Here is a 24,415-nt window from a genome sequence, read left to right on the forward strand (position 1 = left end):
GCGGCGGAAGGGGCGTGGCCTCGGCAGTTCCGCCTCGGCGTCGGCGGCGCTGCACAAAATGGCGAAGATCGCCAAGACACACGAAGGTAAAAGCGCCCGGGAGGCCCCGCACCCGCCCCCGCCGGGCCCGGCCGCTCCCCCGCGGCTGCTGCGGTGCCTCTCCGCGGGTCCGGGCGGCGCCGGACGCGGCCGGGCGGGCGGCGGGGGCAGGGCGGGCCGCGGCTCTGTGTAATGGCGGCTGCGCCGTCAGCGCCGGGCCCGGGCCGGGGGGGGGAGCCGGGAGGGAGCCGGGCCCGGCCCGCGGGCAGCGCTCACCGAGCTCTCTGGGCACCGAGCGCGGCCCGGCCCGGCCCGAACTGGGAGCGCGGTGTCCCCGCTCCGCTCCCCCCGGCCCGGCCGCGCTCGGCGCAGGCCCCGCGGCCCTTTGCGGGTTTCGCATCGAGGCGCCCACAGCGCGTGTGTGGCCGAGCCCGAGCCCTTTGGCCGCAGGGGCGGCGGAAGGAAGGAAGGAAGGGGTGTTCCTGCTGGCCGAGAAAAGTGCCCGGAGGAGGGAAAGCGCCGGGGCTGAGCGTGCCCGCTGCCATTTTACACACATTTCCTGCCGGCCGCGGCCTCACCGGGCAGAGCGGGCCCCGGGGCGGCCCGGGCAGCGCGGCCTTTCGGGGCCGTGTGTTGTTCCCAAAGTGCCTTAAGTGCTGCTGCTCCCAGCTCTGCGTAGCGTGAATCAGTCCTGTCCTTGTGGGCATGGACAGCGGCTTGCCTTTCCTTCAACCATCTTCAGGCAGTGGGGAATAATGTTCACAATTATACTGCTCTGGTTCTGGCTTTTTTTCTCGTGTTTTTGTGTATAATAAGTGGCCTGCTGTATTTAGTCTTAATTTATATCCGTAATTCATTAATCGAGAGTCCCCTCCGGGCGGTGGGTGTGCACCGTGGGGTGGGCAGGGCACACAGATATTCGTTGCCTTTGGAGATGGAGGGTTTTGTTTTCAGTTTTGCACTGAAAAAAACTTTCCAAATGAAGAACCATCATCTCCCATGGAAATAGGGTTAATGTAGTTTGTAACTCTGCAGACCTAATCTGAGTTTAGGGATGAAGGAAAGCTTAAACTCACCCTTTTTATTATTGTTCTCACCTTTTTTATTTCTATTTTTTTTAAGTTTTAGGACATTTTCGTGGAATTGCAGTTGTCTTGTCCTTTGTTTATGTGCTGAGGGTTGGTGAGATACCACCCAGCGAGAATTGCCCATCACAGTGCTCTGCCTCTCATATTATCTGGGGAGGTTTTCTTAATAAAATAGTACAATTGTTGAAGCATGGGTTTTTTTACTTAAATTGCATATTTATTGGAGCAAATCGTGGTCTGTTGGCTGCAGTGGAGACATTGATGTGCTTCCAGTTGCACGTTTTGATTAGTGATGTATCAGAACAGGCTTTAAACACGGGGTAGTAAAATGAAAATATGTATAAGAGGGTATGGTCATGTCCCTCTAACGTGGAGGCATTGGCTGAACAGGTTTATTGTTTTTATTCTGAGCACTATCCTGTCTTTTTTCAGTTCCAGACTAATCTTCCTAATCCAGTTGTTTGTTACTAAATCATCCTGGAAGACTCTTATGTATTTCTTTTATTTCGTTAAATACTGGTCGATGTGTTAAGTCAGAACGTGACAGGAGTATCAGAGCAGTTGGAGGTTGTGTCAGCTACGGAGTTCAAGGGGGAGCTCTGGTTTAGGCTGAAAAGGAAGGGGCAGCTTATGAAGCCTCAATAAATAATTGAGCTTTGAAATCTGCTGGAAGTAGTTTATAATTTGATTTTTTTTTCTTGCTCAGAAAAGAACAAATAGATCACCAAACATAATACAGAGATCTAATATGTTTGAGAGTGCTAAAGTAGCCAGAAATAAAGCTGCACAGGGCAGGCTAAATGTGCAAAACTGTGATAAGGCACGAAAACATAGGAAGTGTTTACTCTATAAAGTGCTACTGCAGTGTAGGGCAGGTTCTGCTTTTCAATCTTGCAAGTAGAACTCCCTGCGTGGTAACGGAGTCGGTGTTTTGGGACTGGCTCTCCTGACCTGTCTGAGCTCAGTGTTCACTGACCTCCAGTTCAAATGGGGTGACTTTATAGTGTGTTCAAAATCAACTGTGCATGTTAAAGTTACTTCTTTTAAAATACCAAAATATATTTCACAGAGTAAAGTACAGAAGAGGAGAATATTATCTCACTCCTTTTTTCCCTCTCCTAAATCCCACTCCCTTTACTGTTTCTCTGTGACTGAAGTTTCTATTAGTGGACTGGTTAACTAAATATTTTAACAAGTACTTTGCTTTGCACGATGTATTTTTAAGCTTTGTGATTACTCCCTCTTAATTTGTATTGAAGTGGTTTGTTAAATAGGGTGTGAAGTTTTCCAGGGCAGTGCCCGTTATCTCAAGGAATGTAAATACATCCTGGATGTCAGAATAGCATTTTCCAGCTGGCCCGCCGGGCTGCCTGTTGGTGCAGAGCTGGTCTGGGGGTTCTGTGCATGTCAGGGGTCGTCCTCTGTGGAGTGCCCCTTTAATCTGGCACCTGTGTGGCACTGGGTGACAATTGTGGTGGCCGTGAGTGGCATTTGTTGGCCCCGCCCTGTGCAGACGTTCGTTCCTCTCTGGTGCAGGTGCCCCAACAGCCTTTGCTGTGAGGAACAGAACGCTCCGTACTCTGCCAACAGATACAGGCCTTGAGATGTGGAGGAGAAGGCCAACAATAAAGGAGACCTGTACTCTCCTCAGTAAATGGAGCTGTTTTAAAAAACAAGAGAACAAGGCTTTAGTAAGCTCGGTGTTGGTAAGAAGTAGTAATAGGAAAACACTTTTGCATTAATGCTTTTGCTGCAGAAATCCCACAATAGTTTTAACAGACCGTGTGGGTGGGAGGCCACGCACAGGCAAATAAGTGTCTGTGGCCCATCCTGCAGGGCAGGGGACTTGCTGGTGTGACTGGGCTGAGTTATGTGGTCAGGCTGATTCAGTGATGGACAGGCAGGATGATCCTGCAGTGAAGGCAAGATCTGTAGGCTTTTTTTTTGGTGTTGAACAGCTATGTGTGTTCAGTCAGGACTTTCTGAGCTACTGAAGGGGCAGAGTGTTGTTCTAGTAACTGCTCTTTAGAAACAAGAAACTGGTACTTGTACTCTAAAATCACCCAGAGGAGTAGTGTTGCCATTGGGAGAGAGAGAAGCTTTGGGTATTCCCTTTCACCCCAGAGCTGCACAAGGAACCAGGAGCTTGATCTGCCCTCTGGGAGAAGCAGAAATAACTAAAAATTGCATGAGGAAGGTCTTTCAGTTGCATTGGCTCCACAGCCATGGCACAGGATGGCTTCACTGAAGTAGAATACCTTAAAGATGACATGGGACAGCAGAACACATTGAAGGTGATCAGAGACCCCTGTGGGCAAGAGAGAGATCCCTCATTTGACAGTAATTTCTTTCTGCTGCTTCTCCAGGAGGTAACATATTGGGGACCAGTGTCTGAATTCTGGGCTCACTGGAATCCCTGTGCTGTGCAGGATTTCAGTGGGAGCTGGATGTCTCTGCTGGACTCAGCGGGTGCTCCCAGCCAACAGAATGAGGCTTTGGTCAGGTTTCAGCTTCTCAGGAGCTCAAGGGACCCTGAGTTTCTGTGACACAGAGGGGACTGTCCAAGTTACTCTACTCCAGAGAGCTGCAAAAGGTTGATGGAAGCCCTTAAGTGGCTGGGGAAGATTTCAGTCAGCCTCTGTGGTATATCTTAGAACCATAGAATTGATTGGGTTGGAAAAGACCTCCGAGATCATCAAGTCCAACCCTTGGTCCAACTCCAGTCCCTTTACCAGATCATGGCACTCAGTGCCACGGCCAATCTCAGTTTAAAAACCTCCAGGGATGGGGAATCCACCACCTCTCTGGGCAGGCCATCCCAATGCCTGATTACTCTCTCTGGAAAGAATTTTTTTCTGATCTCCAACTTAAATTTCCCCTGGCAGAGCTTGAGCCCATCGTGCCCCCTTGTCCTATTGCTGAGTGCCTGGGAGAAGAGACCAACCCCCACCTGGCCAGAACTTCCCTTCAGGTAGTTTTAGACAGTGATGAGGTCACCTCTGAGCCTCCTCCAGGCTAAACACCCCCAGCTCCCTCAGCCTCTCCCCACAGGAGTTGTGCTCCAGAAAACACAAGGAGGCACAATTTGATTTACAGTGGTGTGTGTGTTTTTGTTACTTTTTTTGTTTGTTTGGGGTTTTTTTTGTTAGTGGCAGTCTGATAAGAGATAAGAAAAGGACCCAGCTCTGTGGCTTTAAGTCTTGAAGGTTACAGGCTTGACAGTTCAAACTTTTAAACTAAGCAGTTCTGATCCAATAATTTGCATTAGCATCTTACCTTAAGAAAAAAAAGGTAATTTTTGTCAGATTTCTTAGCAGGTGTTGTGGTACAGTTTTTCTTGTTGCATTACAGCAGGTAGGAGGAAGACGTGGTTTAATTTCTTTCCTTGTTTTGTGGATTAGTAACTTGATGTTCTTTCTGAAAGTACCAAATTTCCAAGGTCAGAGTTGGCCACCAGAGTTGATGAGAGTCACATCCTGATACAGCAAAACAATGACAAAGCTCCTGTTTCTCCTGATTGAAGGGCAGGTGTTTTGTTATCCAGAAGAACAGCAGACTCTCAAAAGGTGGTGGTGCAGGCAGGAATAACGATGAGTAAATAACATTTGAGCTGCCGAAGTGAAAAGTTTGGGGGCTTTTTGTTAAGTTTGTACCCAGTGACATATGAGAGTGTTTATTTTTGAAATCACAGTGCTGTGTTGTTTTATGAAATCTCAGCTTTGAGAACTCCTGCAGTAGCTCTTTTGAACAGCTTTGTTTAAATTAGGAAAATTGGTAACATTGTGGAGGGCTTTTTTAAATGAGAGGATTGCATTGTTGTCAAAGTGTTGGTGTGGTGTTGAGCAGTGTTGCTGTGCTGTGCTCTCTCTGGAAGGTGAAAGTTATCAGCAGTGGGTTTGAATAGTTTGCCTTGCCTTACAATTAAAGTAGTCTGTGCTGGGTAATAGTACAACTCAAGGAAAAGCTGCTTATAAATACTGTGATTCTGTGGGGGTTTGTGTCATATTTGTTCATTTCTTTGGCGATAATCTTTGAGCTTGCACGAAAAACTGTTTGCTGTACATCTTAACATATTACATTATCTGTAAAAAGACTTGTTTTTTGTCTTTACCTTAGATATTGAAGCACAAATTCGAGAAATTCAAGGAAAAAAGCCTGCTCTTGATGAAGCACAAGGAGTGGGCCTTGATTCCACAGGATATTATGATCAAGAAATCTATGGGGGCAGTGACAGCAGGTTTGCTGGATACGTCACTTCCATTGCAGCAACCGAATTGGAAGATGTAAGTGATTTTGTGTATTTGTTTGTTTAGGGCATGCAATCTAAGTATTTTAAAATTAATTTTGAGAATTTTTTAATAGCAGTTGCTTGTAGTAAAAACAGTTGTTGTTATTAAAGCCATGTTGGACCAAATACATCTTATCTGGGAGGCTCATAATCGTGGAATAGTTTGTTTGCAAAGACTACCTGGTGCCCACCCCCCTGCCATGGGCAGAGACACCTTGCACCAGGCCAGGTTGCTCAATGTGGCCTTGAACACTTCCAGGACTGGGGCATCCACAGTTTTTATGAGCAACCAGTTCCAGGGCCTCACCACCCTCACAGTGAAGATTTTTTTTCCCTAATATCCAATCTAAACTGGCTCTCTCAGTTAGAAGCCATCCCTCCTTCTCCTGTCACTACATGCTCATGTAAAAAGTCCCTTTCCAGCTCTCTTGTACCTTCTCTTCAGATACTGGAAGGTCACGATTAGGTCTTGTCTTCTCTAGGCTGAACAACCCCAGCTCAGCCTTTCCTCCATCCCTCTGATCACCCTGGTTGCCCCCTCTGGACTCACTCCATCCAGGCCTGTGTCCTGTTTGTGCAGGGACCCAGAGCTGGATGCAGCACTGCAGGGGATCACCAGAGCAGGGCAGGGAGGAGAATCCCCCCTCATCTGCTGCCTGTGGGGCTCTGATGCCCCCAGGACATGGTTGGCTCTCTGGGCTGTGGGTGCCCATGGCTGGGTCATGTCCAGCCTCTCATCCACCTGCACACCCGAGTCCTTCTCAGCAGGGCTGTAGTTCTAAGTCTGGCTTGTACTTCATGAGTTGCACTTTGAGAGGCCTGGAGGCCCAAAACGAAGGCAAAAAATTGTGGCCTGGAACTTAATCAGTATTAGCCTTGCCTGAAATAATTAACTTTGTTCTGTTGTTACTGCCAAGATAAAAAATGATGGCAAAAAAAGTCTAATAAATCTTTGTCCAGCAAATTTCAGTGACCGTTCTAAGACTTCTATTTCCACTTCGTTTCAAATTTCAGAGCAGTTTTTGAGAATTGGCTTTTTCACAGTATTAGGTTCTCATCTATTCTGGTTGTAAGATTACTGTATGTTAATTCCTAATGTTAAACATTTGACCAGCCACATTTTCAGTTGCAAGAGCAGCCAGAAACTGAAGATCTAATCATAAATACATGGGCAACAACATATTAGACTGAGTGAATTTTATTTCTAAGAGTGAAGAAGATTGTTCAATTTAGTACTAGTTGGTACATTGGATTTTTTTTTTAGTGATGTACTTTGTGTCATCCATAAACGTGTAAGAATCCCTAAATTAAATATTACCACTACTCTGGGACTCACTGAAAAAGTTTCATAGTTTTAAGAGCAGTTTTTCTAAGTTACTGCATAGAAACTGTCTACTGATACGAAGAAATAAATAGCAAAAGAGAATGCTCATTATTGCCATTGTGATTGAGTACAACTAAACTTACATGAATGTCTCTGAATTTTTCACTCTTTCTGAAGCTTTTTAATAGGGTTGTTTACTCAAGTTTAGTTCTGTAGGTATAGCTGACTTCTAAGGAAAATAGTTTGATTACCTGCACCAGTTTTCATATCCCAAATAGGGAGGTGTATCAGCAGTGCAGTATTTTGTCTAACTAGTATAGACAGCATGCTTGATGAAATGTGGCATATTGCAGAATATTTGAGCCTTGTGGAGAACAAGACACCCTTTGAGTGATACAGGTGGGTTTATCTGATTCAGCAGTTTGGAAATAATAATAAAAGCTGTTTGAGAAAGCTTGCTAAAATTTGGAATTAACTATTATGCTTGTCCATTTCTGTCTTTTCTATGACCACAGCATGTTCATTTGGTTTTGTTTTGTGTAAATACAACATCAGCATAACAGATTTGCCGTGTCTGTTCACTGACAGGATGACGACGACTACCCTTCCACCAGTCTGCTGGGCCAGAAGAAGCCGGGGTACCACGCGCCAGTGGCACTGCTTAACGACATCCCACAGTCTACTGAGCAGGTGTGACCCTGAGATTAGCTCAGCTGGCTAAAACTTGGTTGTAATAATGCATGGGTTCAATCCCCTGTGTGGGCCATTGACTTACGAGTTGGACTCGATGATCCTTGTGGGTCCCTTCCCACTCAGAATAGTCTGTGACTCTGTGACAGTCACATTCTGGTTTAGGCATTAGGGGAAAAAAGTGTTAATCCACATCTTGTCTTCTGGAAGTACAAGATGTATGGAAAAGGCTGTGCTTTTTCAGTTTTGCTGTAAGGTTGTAACTGCTTTAGCTTGGAATTTCAGAGTAGTAAAAGTTGATGTTTGTGCTTGTAAAGCCAATATGGGCTTATGTCTTGGGTTGAGCTGGCAAAATGCCAACTGCCCAATACAGAGTCAGAGCTTTTCCTCCCCGGCCGAGAAAAGGGAGGAAAAAACCCCAAACCTTCAAGCTACGTTTATGCTTAAACTAACTGTGTATATTTATACAGAAAAGAGAAAATTAAAACTGCGATATAACAGACACTTACACAAGTTAGAAGTAACAAGAAATAACTCCCCACTCCCCTTTGAAAACAGATTCTATCACTCTAGATCTGTAAGCACCTTAAAAGACACCCAGCAAGAAACAGAAAGTGTAACAACAAAATGTTTCTACTTCCCTGCATTCAAACAAAATGCAAGTAGGGCAGCCAGAGCCGGGCCCACTTCAGCAGGGCAGCTGTAGCGTGTCCTGCCTTTAGTTTGGGCATGGTGGAACTGACCAAACACCTCCCACTCCTGCACTCATTCATATCTCAGGTTTGCATCATGTGGTATGAAATATCTCCCTGGGTACTTAGCCAGGTGATACTTGTCTGTCCCAATCCACCCAGACTCCTTGAGCCTGCCAATTTGAGGCCTAACTAAAACTACCACAGCATATAAACGAAACTATTTATTTTTTTTAATTGAAAGCCACATGCTTTGAAAATTAAAATAACTGGAAACCTAAATGTCCTTTATACTTCTGGTTTTTTAAGGAAAATGTAATCACTTAAGTTTTATATTTCTGGAGTATTTTTCTGTGAAATTCAAAATTAAAGTAGCATTAAGTCAAGCTACAAAAGGAAAGGGAATGGTTGACAGCACAGCATGCTTTGGTAACAAGGGAATAAAGTCATATAATAGAAAATTTTAATCAGAAGTGATTTCATAAGAAACTCTGTTAAAAAAGTGAAATTCTAGTTACAGAAGTCAGATTTATGTTAGAGTAGTGCTTTGACATTCCTACATAGTTGAGATGAAAAATAATCTAGGCCTTTTTAGTAACTCCTGAAGTTGAATACAGTACCAGACACTTTTCATGTTGCTCCACGTAGACAGGTGACTGACAGGCTGTTTTTGGTTTTCAGTATGACCCTTTTGCAGAGCACCGTCCTCAGAAGATCGCGGATCGGGAAGATGAGTACAAAAAGCACAGGCGGATGATGATAATTTCCCCTGAGCGTCTTGATCCTTTTGCAGATGGTAATTTATTTTGACTTTTCTATACCCTGTATGGAATTTTTGTCCTTAATTGTCTTTAGCCCTTTGATTTCTGTTGGCATGCTTATAAACTTAGTTTTGTTTTAAACATCCCCTTTTCATAGAGATTTGGTTGAAAATCTAGATGCCATATTCTTCATCTTTATAATACGAATTTTCTTTCCAGGTAGAAGGACAAGAAAATTGTCAATGAGCCATTGCCATAGAAACACAAAGGGTTAAAGGTTTCTCTTTTCTTTTGTTTTGGGTTGTGCGTTGTGCTTTGAACAACTTGTGTATTGAGTGCTCAGATTCATTCAGTACCTTGAAAGTTTTCATTCCAAGTCATAGATTTACAGGGTTACTGCTTTTGAAATGCTGGTTCTCAAATAGAGCACCTGATTCTTACCATCCTATGTAAACTTTAGGTGGTATAGCTAAAAGAAACAAAAGCATATATAAGACTTTGATACTACTAATAGTTCAAGTCTGTTCTGATAATTTTAGAATGCAAGTCAGGAAAAGGGGTGTTAGTGGGTCTGGCAGAAATTTTCTTCAGGTGAGTGAGTTTCACATGTGGCAATAAGGTGCCTGTTGGCTTAAAATTAGTAGCTATTTTGCAGGTTTTACAATTGAGAATTTCAGCCTGCATGAATTAATAGGGATATTAATTATTTTACTTGCTTAATTGTAATTGATATAAACATGTATTGTCAGAATTCACAGGCCCATACTAACTGTCCTTAATTTCTTTCCTACAGCAGTACTGCTATATGCCAGTCCTGTCTGCATTCTTAAGGGTGCAGTTCAACACATCCTGTGTAGATTATGGTGAAAAAGTATTCCAAAGGAAAGTCCTATCAAAGCTAGTGTCAGAAAGACACAGCCAATTGGGCAGTGATCTTCAGCATAGAAATGTTTAAGAAGTTTATTTTTTTCCCTAAAGTATAATGCTATACCACTTGTATAGCAAATCCACACATTTTTCTTAAAGAAAAGTGTTTTTCTTGACAAGTCTCATTTCTATAAAGTTGGGCTTCTTTTAAAGTAGTTAAAAAGTTAGCTAATGAAAGATACACAGCATAAAACAGCCTGTGGTGTACAAAACCCATTTCCTGTGAGTATCATTGTGGTGGTGTATGTACTGTATTGCATTCAGCTCCCAATCACAATTGTACCTTCAGAGGACAAGAGGGGGAAAGTGTCATCAAACAGTTTTTTGGGGTTTTTTATTTTGTTTTATTTCTATTTTTTAATGAAGCCCTGTTACAGTATGACACTAGAAGGTCTGTGAGACATGTCCAAATTTGTCCAACTTATAAATGGGTCTTTATGATAGAACAATTTAAACATTACTTAGGTATGCAGTAGTTATTTATAGTCAGATAACAAGTAGGATTTAACAGCTTGCACAAGGTAATGTTTTGATTATAAATATCTTTCCAAAGTGTTACTAATGGTAAAGAGATAATTTTCTAGGCTTCTATTCTGCTGCTTGAAGTCAGAACTGCTGATGGAGACAAAGGCACGAAAGTGTACGTATTCCGGATTAGCAACCCAGGAACCCATCACTTCTGAAGACTCTTTACTGTGTTGTCATTGTATCATTTTTATCGGCTTTAAAATATTTGTTTGAAACTGCAGTAGTTATGTTTGTGTTCAAACAGGTTAAATTGATCAGCAAACTGAATAAACGTAAGATACATGTAATTTTTAAAAATTTCAATCAAAAAGTAAAATTAAATGATCATGGAATAGTATAATACTAGAGCAGGACAGTAGAAGTCAATAGTTTCTGCTTATCCTGTACTCATTGTGCTCCATTCCTGTTGCTGTTCTCTTATACAGGAGGGAAGACTCCAGATCCTAAAATGAATGCCAGAACATACATGGATGTTATGCGTGAACAGCATTTAACTAAAGAAGAGGTGTGTGGGGAGGGGAGCGTTTTCCTCTTGAACTGAGTTTCATATTACAGCCTTTGAAAGCATGCTAAGAAAGTGGGAACATAAATTCTGCTTTGTCTTGACTTAAAAGTCCTTTTCTTTGTAAAATCCTGTTCTTCACATATTGAAAGTCAGTAGAATTTAAAGATGAAAGTTGTGAAAAACATCTGTTCTACATAATTCCTAAGCAATGCAGGGAGCAATAGTTTCAGTATGTTTTCATTTGGATTTTTTTATAGCACTTGGGCTTTCTGTTTATTTTCCTCAGAGGGTGAGAGACAAAATCTTAACAGTAACTGAGAAGTATTCAGTGTCAGACAAGTTTGTTTTTGTGAGCTGTGTGTCAAGGGAATCCAGGAAGGTTTTCAAAGGCTTTTGTTCAGTACCAACAACAGATGTTTCAATACTACGATGTGGTGTAAGGTTGACATTTGGTTTTAAACATTAAAAGAAAAGGTAAAAATGATAAAGTGCATGCTTTACTCATGGCTATTAAAAATTCATTTTAATAGGTAAAAAGATACTGGTAATATAATCAGATTTCTTGTGTAAAACCTGCCATGCCATCTTTTTAATTGGAGCAAGACCTTATAGTTCCAGTGACTTCTCACATTGATTTGTCATACTTGTATTACCCTAATTTAGGAATTAGTTTGTAATTTTGATAGTCTTACTGCTTATAGATCCATTGATAAATGCAAAACAGTCTGGGTTAGTGTGCAGTTTCACCATTATCATCTCAGAATGTTAAATGAGAATCTCAGGTATTCTGTATGCCATGGGATGTAGCTCATATGAACATATTTTCTATGTCATCCACCTTTAGTTCACTAAGTAGAAGTTGTTTGAAACAGATGGGTAATGATTTTAAGGCATACATATGGGTCACAAACTGACAGCTTTCGGAATTCTCTATGCGCTTGCATAAGCTGCAAGAAGGGCTTTTATAGAAAAATAAATTTAAAAACAGCCCCTCTAAACACATACCTGCTCTGTCAACACAGAGTAATTTGAAAAAAGTGTGACCTTGAAATGAAAGCAATAGCTAATTATGTGTTATTTGAGCAAAACCTCAAAAAGAGGCATAAAAAGATAGAGCTGAAAAACCTTGTATAATCTCAGAAGGCCTTCTTAAGAAATATGTTTGTTTGTATTTTTGAACTTTTGAACAGAGGGAAATTAGGCAACAACTAGCTGAAAAAGCTAAAGCTGGAGAGCTTAAAGTCGTCAATGGAGCCGCATCTCAGCCGCCTTCAAAACGCAAACGGCGTTGGGATCAAACAGCTGATCAGACTCCTGGTGCCACACCTAAAAAATTGTCCAGTTGGGATCAAGCAGAGGTAATAATCCTAGTGCTCATCAGGCATGTACAAAAGACATGATTAGTGCTTATTCTCTTGAATGTCAGAAGTTTCTTACTCTACTTAGCAAGAGGGGTGACCCCATGGTGTAAAGGAGAGCACTCTGAATCCCAAGGTCCTGAGTTCGAGTCTCAGTGGGGTCTGTCCATCTGATCCCGTCAGATCTCGGATGCTCAGCAGGGTCAGCCCCGCTCAGTACCGGGTGCTGTAGGTTTTAGTCCTGAGGACTTCTCTGTCACTGTCCAAGCTCACTCGGCCGTGGCAAATGGACCTCAGGACTTAAACGGTGGGGCCAGTTTTGCACATGCTGTGCCTCACCTAAAAAATCCACTGCGCAGGCTGGAAGGGCATGTGGGGAAAGCCCTGCCCAAATCTTCATTCATGAGGTCTGGCCATACTATACTACTTAGAGCAAGTAGCAGTTTTATACTGTACAGTGTGAGCGATGCTGATACTTTTGGCTTTGTGTTGTGTAGACTCCTGGACATACACCATCTCTGCGATGGGATGAGACTCCAGGCCGTGCAAAGGGCAGTGAAACTCCTGGTGCCACCCCGGGGTCAAAAATATGGGATCCAACTCCCAGTCACACACCAGCAGGAGCAGCAACACCCGGCCGGGACACGCCTGGTCATGCAACGCCAGGCCATGGAGGTGCCACTTCCAGTGCGCGCAAAAATCGATGGGATGAAACACCCAAAACAGAAAGAGGTACTGGTGGCAAACTGGAAAGTGCACAAGTTCTGAATGGTTAATTGTAATGGATTTTTTCACTGTAAGCTATCAGTGAGATCAGAAGTCAGTCAAGAAGTAATTATGTTGTGACATCTAGTGGTTGTTGTGGGATGTTGCCGCCAGGCCTGCGCTAGAGGAGACTGCACACACCAATGTGATGTAAAGCAAATCCCAAGTTTATTCAAAAACACAGGTATATGTGACCTCAAGTGACCCCGCCCCAGGTGCGGTGGTCTGACTCCAATTGGTTGAGGCTGGAAACATGTCCTTTTAAGGTGAAAACAAAACCTGTAATGTGGTCCTCCAGACCCACCTGGAACAGGGCTGCAACAGTGGGATGTTGTTCTTGTCAGAGTTTGTACTGTTGAGTTGTGCCTGTGAGCTTAACTCACACCTGGGAAAGTATCTTGGCTCAAAAATTGAAGCAAAGTTACGTGTTTCTAGTGACTGCTGTGAGTTGGGGTTTTAATGTGTAGAGGGAGCTCAGGTTGAATTGCTTTTGTGTGTGTTGCTTTTAAAGTTTTTTGAGGAGGTTATAATTAGAACAAGTTTTGGAGGAGTTTTCTCACCTACCATGTTTGAATTTGACTCTTGTGTCAGAACAGTGAAAAATTGTTGTTGCCTAATACTTTAATCAAGGGAGTATGTGGAGTATGTTGTTCGAATTCTAAAATATCTGAGTAGTTCTGGGTTTTTTTAGAATTTTACCTTTTTATGCTGTGTGTCAGCAAGATAACACAATTTTGTCAGAAAATAGAGTTATCTTTTGGATGTTTTTTAGTGTAATGCCTGCATTTTTTTCAATATTCATGAAAATAATCTTTACTCTTTTGTTTACTGTTTGTTCATTTGATACTTTTTAATTTGTGTAGAAATGAGGACCTTGAAAATTGGTTTGGATGTTGATACTATAGTCAGAGTATGTACTGTTCAGCTTTCTGCAAAAATTGGTTTGTTTTTTTTCCTTAGATACTCCAGGCCATGGCAGTGGATGGGCTGAGACACCTCGTACAGACCGAGGTGGTGACTCCATTGGTGAGACACCAACCCCAGGAGCAAGTAAAAGAAAATCCCGATGGGATGAAACACCTGCGAGCCAGATGGGTGGCAGCACTCCTGTTCTGACACCTGGCAAAACCCCCATTGGGACACCAGCTATGAACATGGCAACGCCTACCCCAGGTAAGCTCAGTCCTTTGGCAAGACTTCACTTGGGTTTGTGGGAATGGGGATTTATATTGTGTCTTGAAATAGACTGCCGGCTAACAGGCTCTCTTGCCTCAATGAAATCATTCAGTATATGCTCAGTTTACTGTTTTTAAGGTCCACAGTAGCTTAGCTCTGGAGGGGAATTGAGACTTCATGTCTGTTGCTGTTTAGTTTCATTGGTAAAAATTCATAAAAGGCTCTCAAAAAGTCTGGTCTCTTACTGATACCTTACTGCTGATTTCAAGTGCTATGAAAACTCAAGAGAGCACTTAAGAGTGAAATAAAGTCATCTCCTCCATACAGAAGATTTTTTTAAAAATACTTTTCCCTTTTTTAAAATTTGAATATAGGTCATATCATGAGCATGACTCCGGAACAGCTGCAGGCTTGGCGTTGGGAAAGGGAAATTGATGAGAGAAACAGACCACTTTCAGATGAGGAATTGGATGCTATGTTTCCAGAAGGATATAAGGTAATTCATCTGGATTAAAATACAGCAAACCATGATAGGTGTTTTTAATTGCCAGGAGTTACTGAACTGCGCCCCTCACCCTCCAAAGTAGATTGTTTCACATTAACTGTTGATTATTGATAGTAGATGCTTGTTTGATTTGGTTATTGATTTATTATAAGTCCATTAGAAAGGAAGATCTAAAGGTGATCTCACACGCCAGTCATTATTCTGCTTCTCAGTGTTGGGAATGCCTGTCAGGTCCAGAAATGAGCACTGAATGAACTAATAAAAATGTTAAGACCAGATGCAGAAGACATAGAAGAGAGTAAGAAGCAAGTATACTGTGTTAATGCAGAATTTGAAGTGCTTCTTTGATCCGTGGAGACTTGAAGATATATACTACAAGCCCTCAGTAGTGGAAGTGAGCTTTCTTCTGGAATATTGTCAATACAGGATAAGCACAAATAAAAACCGTCACAGTGAATTTGTTTGTATTGATGTGAACATGGAATGGGTGTAGGCAATAACATTTGTACAAATCCCCAAACAAATAAAAGCGAGAACTTGAGCGATGTTTTGTATTTGATGCTTTTCTCTTTTTATGTCTCTTGCATTAAATTTTGTTCTTTTTCTGTAGGTTCTTCCCCCACCAGCTGGTTATGTACCTATTCGCACTCCGGCTCGTAAACTCACAGCGACTCCAACGCCCTTGGGAGGCATGACTGGATTCCACATGCAGACAGAAGACCGGACTATGAAGAGCGTTAATGACCAGCCATCTGGCAATCTTCCCTTCCTGAAGCCAGATGATATCCAGTACTTTGACAAACTGCTGGTAAATGAGATTTCATTCATGCTGATGTAACTTTCCCCATTTCTTTTGAGTATGTAGCAATGCCCATTTACTTGTTTGGACTTACTTGTAGGTTGATGTTGATGAATCGACTCTGAGTCCTGAGGAACAGAAGGAGAGAAAAATAATGAAATTACTTCTGAAAATAAAGAATGGCACACCTCCCATGCGAAAGGTAAGATGAACTGTCAGATGCGCTTGTGTAATTATATTTTTCACCAATTGGTGTTTGTTTTCAGGTTTAGCTTCAGTTGTCTGTGGTATTCTCTTTAAGATAATCTTCTAAACTTTGATATCTGTTGTGGTTTAACATCAACTGGCAGCTAAGCCCCACACAGCTGCTTGCTTCCCCTCTGCCTCCCCTCCAGGAAGTTGGACGAGAGAATCAGAAGAGTAAATGTGAGAAGACTTGTGGGTTGAGATCAGAACAAGAATAATAGTAAAGGAAAATGACAAAAAAAAGGGAGAAATAAACCCCAAGAAAACAAGTGATGCAAATGGAATACAGTTGTTTACCACCAACTGTTGGCCACCTTGTACCCGAGCAGTGGCCCCTGCTCAGCTTTTCCCCTGGTTTGTATGCTGAGCCTGATGGCATATGGTGTGGAATATCCCTGTGGTCAGCTGGGGCAGCTGCCCTGCCTCTGTCCCCTCCTAACTTGTGCACCTCAGCCCCCTTGCTGGTGGGGTGAGGAACAGAAAAGGCCTTGACTCTGTGTAAGCCCTGTAACTGAAACATCTCTGTGTTATCAGGACTGTTGGCAGCACAAATCCAAACATCCTCATTCTCGCTGCTGTGAAGAAAATCAACTCTATCCCAGCCAAAACAGCTTATCTCTTTAGTGCTTTCTTCCTCTTCCATATCTCTGTGGCTTTTGGTTTGTCATTCAGTGTATTTGGTATTGCTGCTCTTTCTACAGCAATGCCAGTCACTAAATGTTACATGGTTTGAATATTGTTCTTTTGCAATTATGAGAAACCAAATTTTGCTGATGGGGCTTTGTAATTTTCTGGAGTTTGCTTCCTACACTTCAATTAGCAGTGTAGCTCTTGGCCTTGGCCTTAAGCATTAGACAACACAATAACAAGCTTTTCTGCACAGGTTTGCTCTAAATTTACCATAACACCAAGCTGCCTATATGCAAGTAAGTGCTGTGAAGCTGCTTTTCAGATGGAGCCAATACTAGACCAGAAGCAGGCTTTTCTTGAAAGCAACACCTGGGAGCCAGCAAGCACAGTGTGTGTCATCACACATTTGTGTTCAGACAGATCAGCATAAAACTGTTTAACTTAGAGTTTTGTGGTAGGGGCAAGTATTTTTAAGCCTGTGGTTAGTCAGTTACATGTTAACTTGGTTAGTATCTGTTTTATAATTGTTCAGGGTTGTTTCCTCGGTCTAACTGCATTTTGGTCTTGCCTAGGCTGCGTTGCGACAAATTACTGATAAAGCTCGGGAATTTGGAGCAGGGCCGTTGTTTAACCAGATTCTGCCTCTGCTGATGTCGCCAACACTTGAAGATCAGGAGCGTCACTTGCTTGTCAAAGTCATCGACAGAATTCTTTACAAATTGGATGACTTGGTCCGACCATATGTACACAAGGTCTGTTGCAGTTTACTGTTTCATCTGATTTGCCTTTTCTGCTTTTTAATGTGGATATTAGAAGAGGATGATACCTTGTTTTTTAACATAATTGGCTTTCGTATTTCTGAAGCCAAACTTAAAGTTTTTATAGTGTGATTGAAGTGTGGACCTTGTACTATTAAGGCATGGTGTAAATATGATACATGCCCTCTTGGAGGTGGGAAGGAGATCCTACCCTGATCTAGGTAATATCTCTGGACCAGGTCCTTCACAGACAAAAAGCTGTGAAAACAGCATAATAGATGTAATTTTTTTCTGATTGTAGTAAAGTTTTAAGCTTGAATCTATGGAATAATTTTTGTTTAATGGACTCTAGTAGGGCCAGAAATACAATTAAAAGTATTAATGAAAGGCAATATTAATCTTTTTCAGATCCTTGTCGTCATTGAACCATTGCTGATTGATGAGGACTACTATGCTAGAGTGGAAGGCAGAGAAATTATTTCTAACTTGGCTAAGGTAAAACTGCATTCTTCACTGAAGCACTGAGTTAGCTCACATATAGTTGCATGTGTATAGATATGGCAGAAGAATTTACTGTGCTGTTCATAAATTCAATTGGTGTTTCATGTGTTTTTCCTTCAGGCTGCTGGTTTGGCAACAATGATCTCCACAATGCGACCGGATATTGATAACATGGATGAATATGTCAGAAATACAACAGCCCGAGCCTTTGCTGTTGTTGCCTCTGCTCTGGGCATTCCTTCTCTGTTACCCTTCTTGAAAGCTGTTTGTAAAAGCAAAAAGTCCTGGCAGGCCAGGCACACTGGCATCAAGATCGTGCAGCAGATTGCCATTCTTATGGGTTGTGCTATCTTGCCTCATCTCAGGAGCTTGGTTGAAATCATTGAACATGGTAAGTTCTGCTTTCCCAGGCAAAGTTTTTTTAATCACTTTTTATCTGGAGAATTTTACGTACCTCAGTAAGGCACAGTTACAGCAAGGTCCTGGTTTTGTTGTTCTTCTGACACTGAGAAGCATTTCAGCTCAGTCTGAAAGAGGAATAGTCGTTCAGTATTCCTGAAAATAAATGAATCCCCTTCACACCGCTCCTCTATTTTTGCTGTTTTGAACTTAAGCCTCAAGTACAAGAAGTGCCACTAAACACTGTTCTCTTGCAGGGCTGGTGGATGAGCAACAGAAAGTTCGCACCATCAGTGCTTTGGCCATTGCTGCTTTGGCTGAGGCAGCTACTCCCTATGGTATTGAGTCATTTGATTCTGTTCTGAAGCCTTTGTGGAAGGGTATCCGTCAGCACAGAGGAAAGGTATGTCTGAAGTACTTTCTGTAGTTTGAACTGAAATGGATGTGTCCCTTCTGTAACTAATCAGAGACAAATTTCTGTATTTAAATAGGGTTTGGCTGCCTTTTTGAAGGCTATTGGTTACCTGATTCCACTCATGGATGCTGAGTATGCAAACTATTATACCAGAGAAGTCATGCTAATCCTTATCAGAGAGTTCCAGTCTCCTGATGAAGAGATGAAAAAAATTGTGTTGAAGGTATGTCACAATGGTTGTTTAGCATTAATATGGAATACATACATATGTATTTATTTTTCTTAAACAAAAAATACCCCAAACCCAAACCAACCAAATAAAAAACTCCACCCCAAACCCCACACCATACAGAATTAAAATGGTTGGCTTTTTATTTCCTGTCAGGTGGTAAAGCAGTGTTGTGGTACAGATGGTGTTGAAGCAAACTACATTAAAACAGAAATCTTGCCACCTTTTTTCAAACACTTCTGGCAGCACAGAATGGCATTGGACAGAAGGAATTACAGACAGGTATTTTGGTGGTTTTTTTTTAATTTGGAAAATTACATATGGTAGAATAAAATTCACATTAGAATGTTCATTCAGCCTAGATGCTCAATTTTGTCTGTGTCCTGAAACTGATTGTTGTTTGTACTACGATATAGAAGTTGTGTAGCTATGAAGACTTGCATGTTCTTAGGAGGTTATCAAGACATTTTACATATGTCGATATGAGTCTACGTCAGTTGTCAGGTGGGGTAGGTTGCCCCATTTGTGTTAAAAACTGGATGATTTCTAAAGGTAAAATCAGTTGTTTGTAGTGCACTTAATGTACATGATGCTGGTTCTCTTCAAACTAGGGAAATTATTTTCAAGATGGAGAAGGTAGATTTTAGCAATGCTTGCTTACCCAACATTTGTGTGTTTCAGTTGGTTGATACCACTGTGGAGCTGGCAAATAAAGTCGGAGCAGCAGAAATTATTTCTAGAATTGTGGATGATCTAAAAGATGAGGCTGAGCAGTACAGAAAAATGGTCATGGAAACAATTGAGAAGATAATGGGAAATCTGGGGGCAGCAGACATTGATCATAAACTGGAAGAACAACTTATTGATGGTATCTTGTACGCTTTTCAGGAACAGACAACGGAGGTATGGCCAGGGGTGTTCAGCATTTGCTTCACTTCATTTGTAAGCCAGGTCACTGTTAGCTCTACAGAAAGGTCTACTTCTAAGACAGATTTTTAGAATCCCTTTTTAGATATCAATGTTCTAATTGATGAAGTGCAGAAGAAGTGTATGGAATGTTAGCATTTTAATAGCGATTTTAGATTATACCAAATTTTGTTCAAATGTAGTGGTGCTTTTGGTCTGATTTTTCCTTCATTGTTTTTACACTCAGGATTCTGTGATGCTGAATGGTTTTGGCACAGTGGTTAATGCTCTTGGCAAAAGAGTTAAGCCCTACTTGCCACAGATCTGTGGTACAGTTTTGTGGCGTTTGAACAACAAATCAGCTAAAGTCAGGCAGCAGGCGGCTGACCTGATCTCTCGTACTGCAGTGGTCATGAAGACTTGTCAAGAGGTATTGTATGGACTTCTCCTACCAAATTTGCTCTAGCATGTCATAGCAATGAGAGGGGAGAGAATTAACTTTCAAATCTTTTTACTTGGTTGCAGGAAAAACTGATGGGACACTTGGGTGTTGTTTTGTATGAGTACCTGGGTGAAGAATATCCTGAAGTACTGGGCAGCATACTCGGAGCACTTAAGGCTATTGTGAACGTTATAGGTATGTGTTTGTATTCATCACATGACTGCTCAGGAGGAAAAGGAATAGGCATTATGAAACTAAATGGGCTTCTTTGAATTCAACAGGTATGCACAAGATGACACCACCCATTAAAGATCTGCTGCCACGGCTGACACCTATTTTGAAGAACAGACATGAGAAAGTGCAGGAGAATTGTATTGATCTCGTTGGGCGCATTGCAGACAGGTAAGTTAGTTAATGATAAAATATCTGACCATCAGTGGACAATTACTGTAGCAAAAGCTTAAGGTGAGTATTGGGTTTGGTCTCTGGGTATTTATTCTCATCTCTTGGTATTTCTGAAGTTAGGCATAAAATTAGAGATATTTAGCAGATGGTCTGTTGAACACACTGTAATTATATTATTCTTCAAATACTTGGTAAGAAGTATGTTGTCCACTTATGCAAACTTACAATGCACACAATATAATAAATTTTGAGCACACCCTTGACTGGTTAAGGTCTAATACTGACAGATACCTAATTAAGGAGATGCTTGAGCAGTATTTCTCTGTTGATTGCAGATGCTGCAATTCATGTCATTTTATTGAAAAACTTCTAACATCACTGAAGAGGTAACTCACTATCTTATCTTTCAGAGGTGCAGAGTATGTTTCTGCAAGAGAATGGATGAGGATCTGCTTTGAACTGCTTGAATTGTTAAAAGCTCACAAAAAAGCCATCCGAAGAGCCACAGTGAACACCTTTGGTTATATTGCCAAAGCCATCGGGTAAGTTGGTTTTATGCTTACCCACTTCTACAGAGTTACCAAACGTAGTGATGATTGACAGTTTTGTCCTGAGAAATATTCAAACTTCTCTACTTTTTAGATGTACAGACTTGGTTTTACTCATTTTGTAAAAGAATACAGCCACTTGTTCTTCATTAACACAGGATGCTGCACTTCTGAACAAAATTTGTAGACTATCCAAGTTTGAGTGTAATTTGGTAGTAAGAGCTGTTTGTCTCATGACTTTTTGATACTGTGAGGTACATTCAGACCCTCTTTGTATTATTTCATAAACTCTCCTTTAAATAATATTTTTTCTTTTTTTTTCTCCAAACCAATACTTCCATTGATTTGTAAAAGAGTTTTTGCCACTAAGGTGTTACTACAAGTCAGCAAATGGTAGAATGAAGCACAGTTCCCATCCTTGTGCATATACTTTAAGTGACCTATTACTTAATGCAGATACAGCAAGGAGCCAAAGAGTGTCGCAACTACATTGTCCATGCAAACATAACCTGTCTCTGTTAATGTGTATGGCTTTATATGAGTTGATAATTGCCTGTGGGATCAGAGTAACAGTGGGGATGCTATGCTGCCTCCCGGAGTTTACATGAGGCAGAACAGGAGGGAAAAACCTGAGTCTAGAGAAAGTAAAATACATTGGTTATGAAAATGAATGGCTTCAGCTGTTTAGTGGTTTATGTTGTTTCCCAGTCCTCTAAAATATTTTAAGGGCTAAGCCATGCTACTCTGCCACTTGCAGTTGGAAACTCAACTAAATTGATCCAAATCCTCACTGAATGTATTGACATGGATGCCCATGTTGTCTCTTTCAGACCTCACGATGTGTTGGCAACACTGCTAAATAATCTGAAAGTACAGGAAAGGCAGAACAGAGTATGTACTACAGTAGCAATTGCTATTGTGGCTGAAACATGCTCACCTTTCACAGTCCTGCCTGCACTCATGAATGAATACAGAGTTCCAGAGCTGAATGTCCAGAATGGTGTGTTAAAATCTCTTTCTTTCCTGTTTGAATACATTGGAGAGATGGGAAAAGATTACATTTATGCTGTTACACCATTGCTTGAAGATGCTTTAATGGACAGGTGAGTATACTTCTTCTATGGTACTAAGTACATAGGTGGTTCTTACTGATAGCAAATACATTTATTATCCTTTTTTGCTAAAGGTTTTGAGTGACCAGCATAATTTGCAAGCCATTATTTGCAAATAATTCAGATTATATGCTTTCGTTTTATTAATACTTTTGAAGATTAAAATTATAAAAATGTCTGAAGTAAGACTTCTTACGTTAAAACTACTTTTGATAATTTCTTTGGTGGTGCTTTTGCTGTGAAATTAGTGTGGATTAATTTGTCAGAAAACTCCCATCTTTTTTCACTTCACTGATTTTTTTGGTATTCTGCCTCTTGCTGTCAGTAAGTGTGGGATAAAAGTATTATTAGTGCTTTCAAAAAAGGTGTTATTGAAAAGAAATGCTGTGGTTGTCCAATTATGTTGCTTCTAAGTATAATTTATTAACAGACCATTGTTCTCCTTGCAGGGATCTTGTACACAGACAAACAGCCAGTGCTGTGGTGCAGCACATGTCCCTGGGCGTTTATGGGTTCGGCTGTGAGGATTCTCTTAACCATTTGCTAAATTATGTGTGGCCCAACGTGTTTGAAACCTCTCCCCACGTCATTCAGGCAGTCATGGGGGCTCTGGAGGGCCTCAGAGTTGCTATTGGTCCCTGCAGAATGTTACAGTATTGTTTACAGGTATGTTCTTATGTGTGCTGGGATAGCAGAGGCAGCAGTTCTCAGGCAGGGACTCTACAGGAGACAAAGTCAGGTGAAAGTGATTTGCAGCAATGAAAAGTTGTGGGGTTTTGTCTCTTAAAGTTTTCTTTAAAAATGGCATTCTGTACTGAGGGCTTGAATAATTGAAATATGCAAAGATTTTGATATGGTGAGATAGCTGATTACATTGCAGAGCTTGCATAGAAATAGCAGGTAACCTAGAATGTAAGTTAATAAAAATAGCCTGGCACTTTGATTTTTATATTGGAAGCATCTCACATATTTTGAGTCCATGAACTAATGACTGGTAAATAAACTAGTCCTGTCAGGGCTTAGGAGAAAAGTAACCAGTGAGATAAATAAATAAGAGGATAGTCTTAATGTGAATTCAGTATGATTTGTTCTTAGCCAAGAAAAGCAGAAAGCCATTTAATACTGTATCAATGAAACAGCAGAAAACAGTGCTGTCGTTAGAATTTATACTGTTAGATCAATACCAGCGAGTTCTGCTTCTGTAAATGTGTATGTACTGATAAAATTGGAAGGCTCCTTTTCTGTGCAATGGCATGTAACAGTTCTTGCTGTGTTGACTGGAGACCCTAAACTCACCCAACGGGGAGCAAGGATTAATGTAATGCACATCAGTGTAGAGAAGGTGTGACAGCATTTTATTAGTTACCTGCAGATAGGAAATTTCCCTGTTTCTCAGTGTGGGGACATCAGCACAAAGATTCTGACATCAGTATCAAGGTGAAAAATTTCTTGCAGTGTGTATTCTTGCAAGTACTACTTGCATATTTCTATTGTACAGAACTAGAACTGTCTCTTTCCTAGAGCTTTTACATTCTGCCCATTTATTAAATACTTACTTGCAACACTTGGTTGAATTCAATGAAAGACATGGGGACCTTAGGCTTTCAGTAAATTTTGTTCCATTCTGTTTTCTAGGGTTTGTTTCACCCTGCCAGAAAAGTCAGAGACGTTTATTGGAAGATCTATAATTCCATCTACATTGGCTCACAGGATGCTCTCATAGCACATTATCCAAGGATCTATAATGATGAAAAGAACACCTATATTCGTTATGAACTTGATTACATCTTATAATCTCCTTGTTCAGTTGTTTGTGTTTAATGCACAGCTGTTGTTCAGTTAAATGCTTCAGTTTTGACGATGTAAAATTTTAAAATCTTGGCGATCAGCGTAGAGCTGGTCAGAGGCAGAGCTAGATATCCAGTAGCATGATTTTTTAAATATGTCCTTGTTTTTTGATGTTAAACAGTTAAAGCCAGTAGTGACCAACAAAACAGTGATTACAATGTACTGGAGGGAGTTCGTTTTGGATCCATCTTTCTGAAGATTTAGATTTCATTCCTTGTGTTTAAAGGGGAAGTTTATTTGAGAAATAAACATTTGTGTATAAAAACTAATTTGTGTGTGGTTTTTGGACAGAGAGGCTTGTAAAATGAGTCCCTTTGGATTAAGTATTTGTTCATGTAATAAATAGGTGGTATGAAACATTTTAACCCTTTTTGTCATCCACTAGCTTTTGAATAAATAAGAAAAATGTACCAAATGTAGTTAACGTGTGTCTCTTTGTCATGCAGTAATGTAGCTGCAGCCTGACTGATGGTTGTAGTAGCAGCAGTTTATTCTCATGGGAAGAGTAGTGTTGAATTGCTTGTTGATGCT

General features: G+C 41.2%; 1 protein-coding gene across 3 annotated transcripts; it reads left to right on the forward strand.

Moving 5' to 3' along the window:
• Positions 1 to 24,316, forward strand: SF3B1 (splicing factor 3b subunit 1). 3 transcript variants are annotated; one of them, XM_071561630.1, is made up of 25 exons: positions 1 to 86; positions 5,244 to 5,410; positions 7,328 to 7,429; positions 8,803 to 8,917; positions 10,763 to 10,842; positions 12,033 to 12,200; positions 12,698 to 12,932; positions 13,926 to 14,138; positions 14,516 to 14,637; positions 15,257 to 15,454; positions 15,546 to 15,647; positions 16,894 to 17,073; positions 17,488 to 17,574; positions 17,701 to 17,971; positions 18,237 to 18,382; positions 18,471 to 18,617; positions 18,780 to 18,905; positions 19,305 to 19,526; positions 19,777 to 19,959; positions 20,055 to 20,166; positions 20,253 to 20,373; positions 20,787 to 20,918; positions 21,755 to 22,027; positions 22,486 to 22,702; positions 23,672 to 24,316. In XM_071561630.1, the coding sequence occupies exons 1-25, from the start codon at positions 59 to 61 to the stop codon at positions 23,828 to 23,830; spliced, it is 3,906 nt and encodes a 1,301-aa protein (XP_071417731.1). In that variant the 5' UTR covers positions 1 to 58; the 3' UTR covers positions 23,831 to 24,316. The 3 variants fall into 3 exon arrangements, with proteins under 3 accessions (XP_071417731.1, XP_071417733.1, XP_071417732.1); XM_071561631.1 differs by lacking the exons at positions 1 to 86; positions 5,244 to 5,410; positions 7,328 to 7,429; positions 8,803 to 8,917 and adding an exon at positions 8,938 to 10,449 and having other exon boundaries at positions 23,672 to 24,315; XM_071561632.1 differs by lacking the exons at positions 12,033 to 12,200; positions 12,698 to 12,932; positions 13,926 to 14,138; ... (15 more) ...; positions 22,486 to 22,702; positions 23,672 to 24,316 and adding an exon at positions 10,394 to 10,449.
• Positions 24,317 to 24,415: the final 99 nt, after the last annotated feature.

This window comes from Pithys albifrons, chromosome 8 (genome assembly GCF_047495875.1).
Source record: "Pithys albifrons albifrons isolate INPA30051 chromosome 8, PitAlb_v1, whole genome shotgun sequence".
Classification (NCBI taxonomy): Eukaryota; Metazoa; Chordata; class Aves; order Passeriformes; family Thamnophilidae; genus Pithys; species Pithys albifrons.

Bases quoted from the DNA above. Each gene is read 5' to 3' on its own strand.
- SF3B1 (XM_071561630.1), top strand. From the start codon at position 59: ATGGCGAAGATCGCCAAGACACACGAAG. The intron at 17,575-17,700 runs GTAAAACTGCAT...TTTTTCCTTCAG, and splicing joins TTATTTCTAACTTGGCTAAG to GCTGCTGGTTTGGCAACAAT. The intron at 19,960-20,054 runs GTATTGTATGGA...ACTTGGTTGCAG, and splicing joins TCATGAAGACTTGTCAAGAG to GAAAAACTGATGGGACACTT.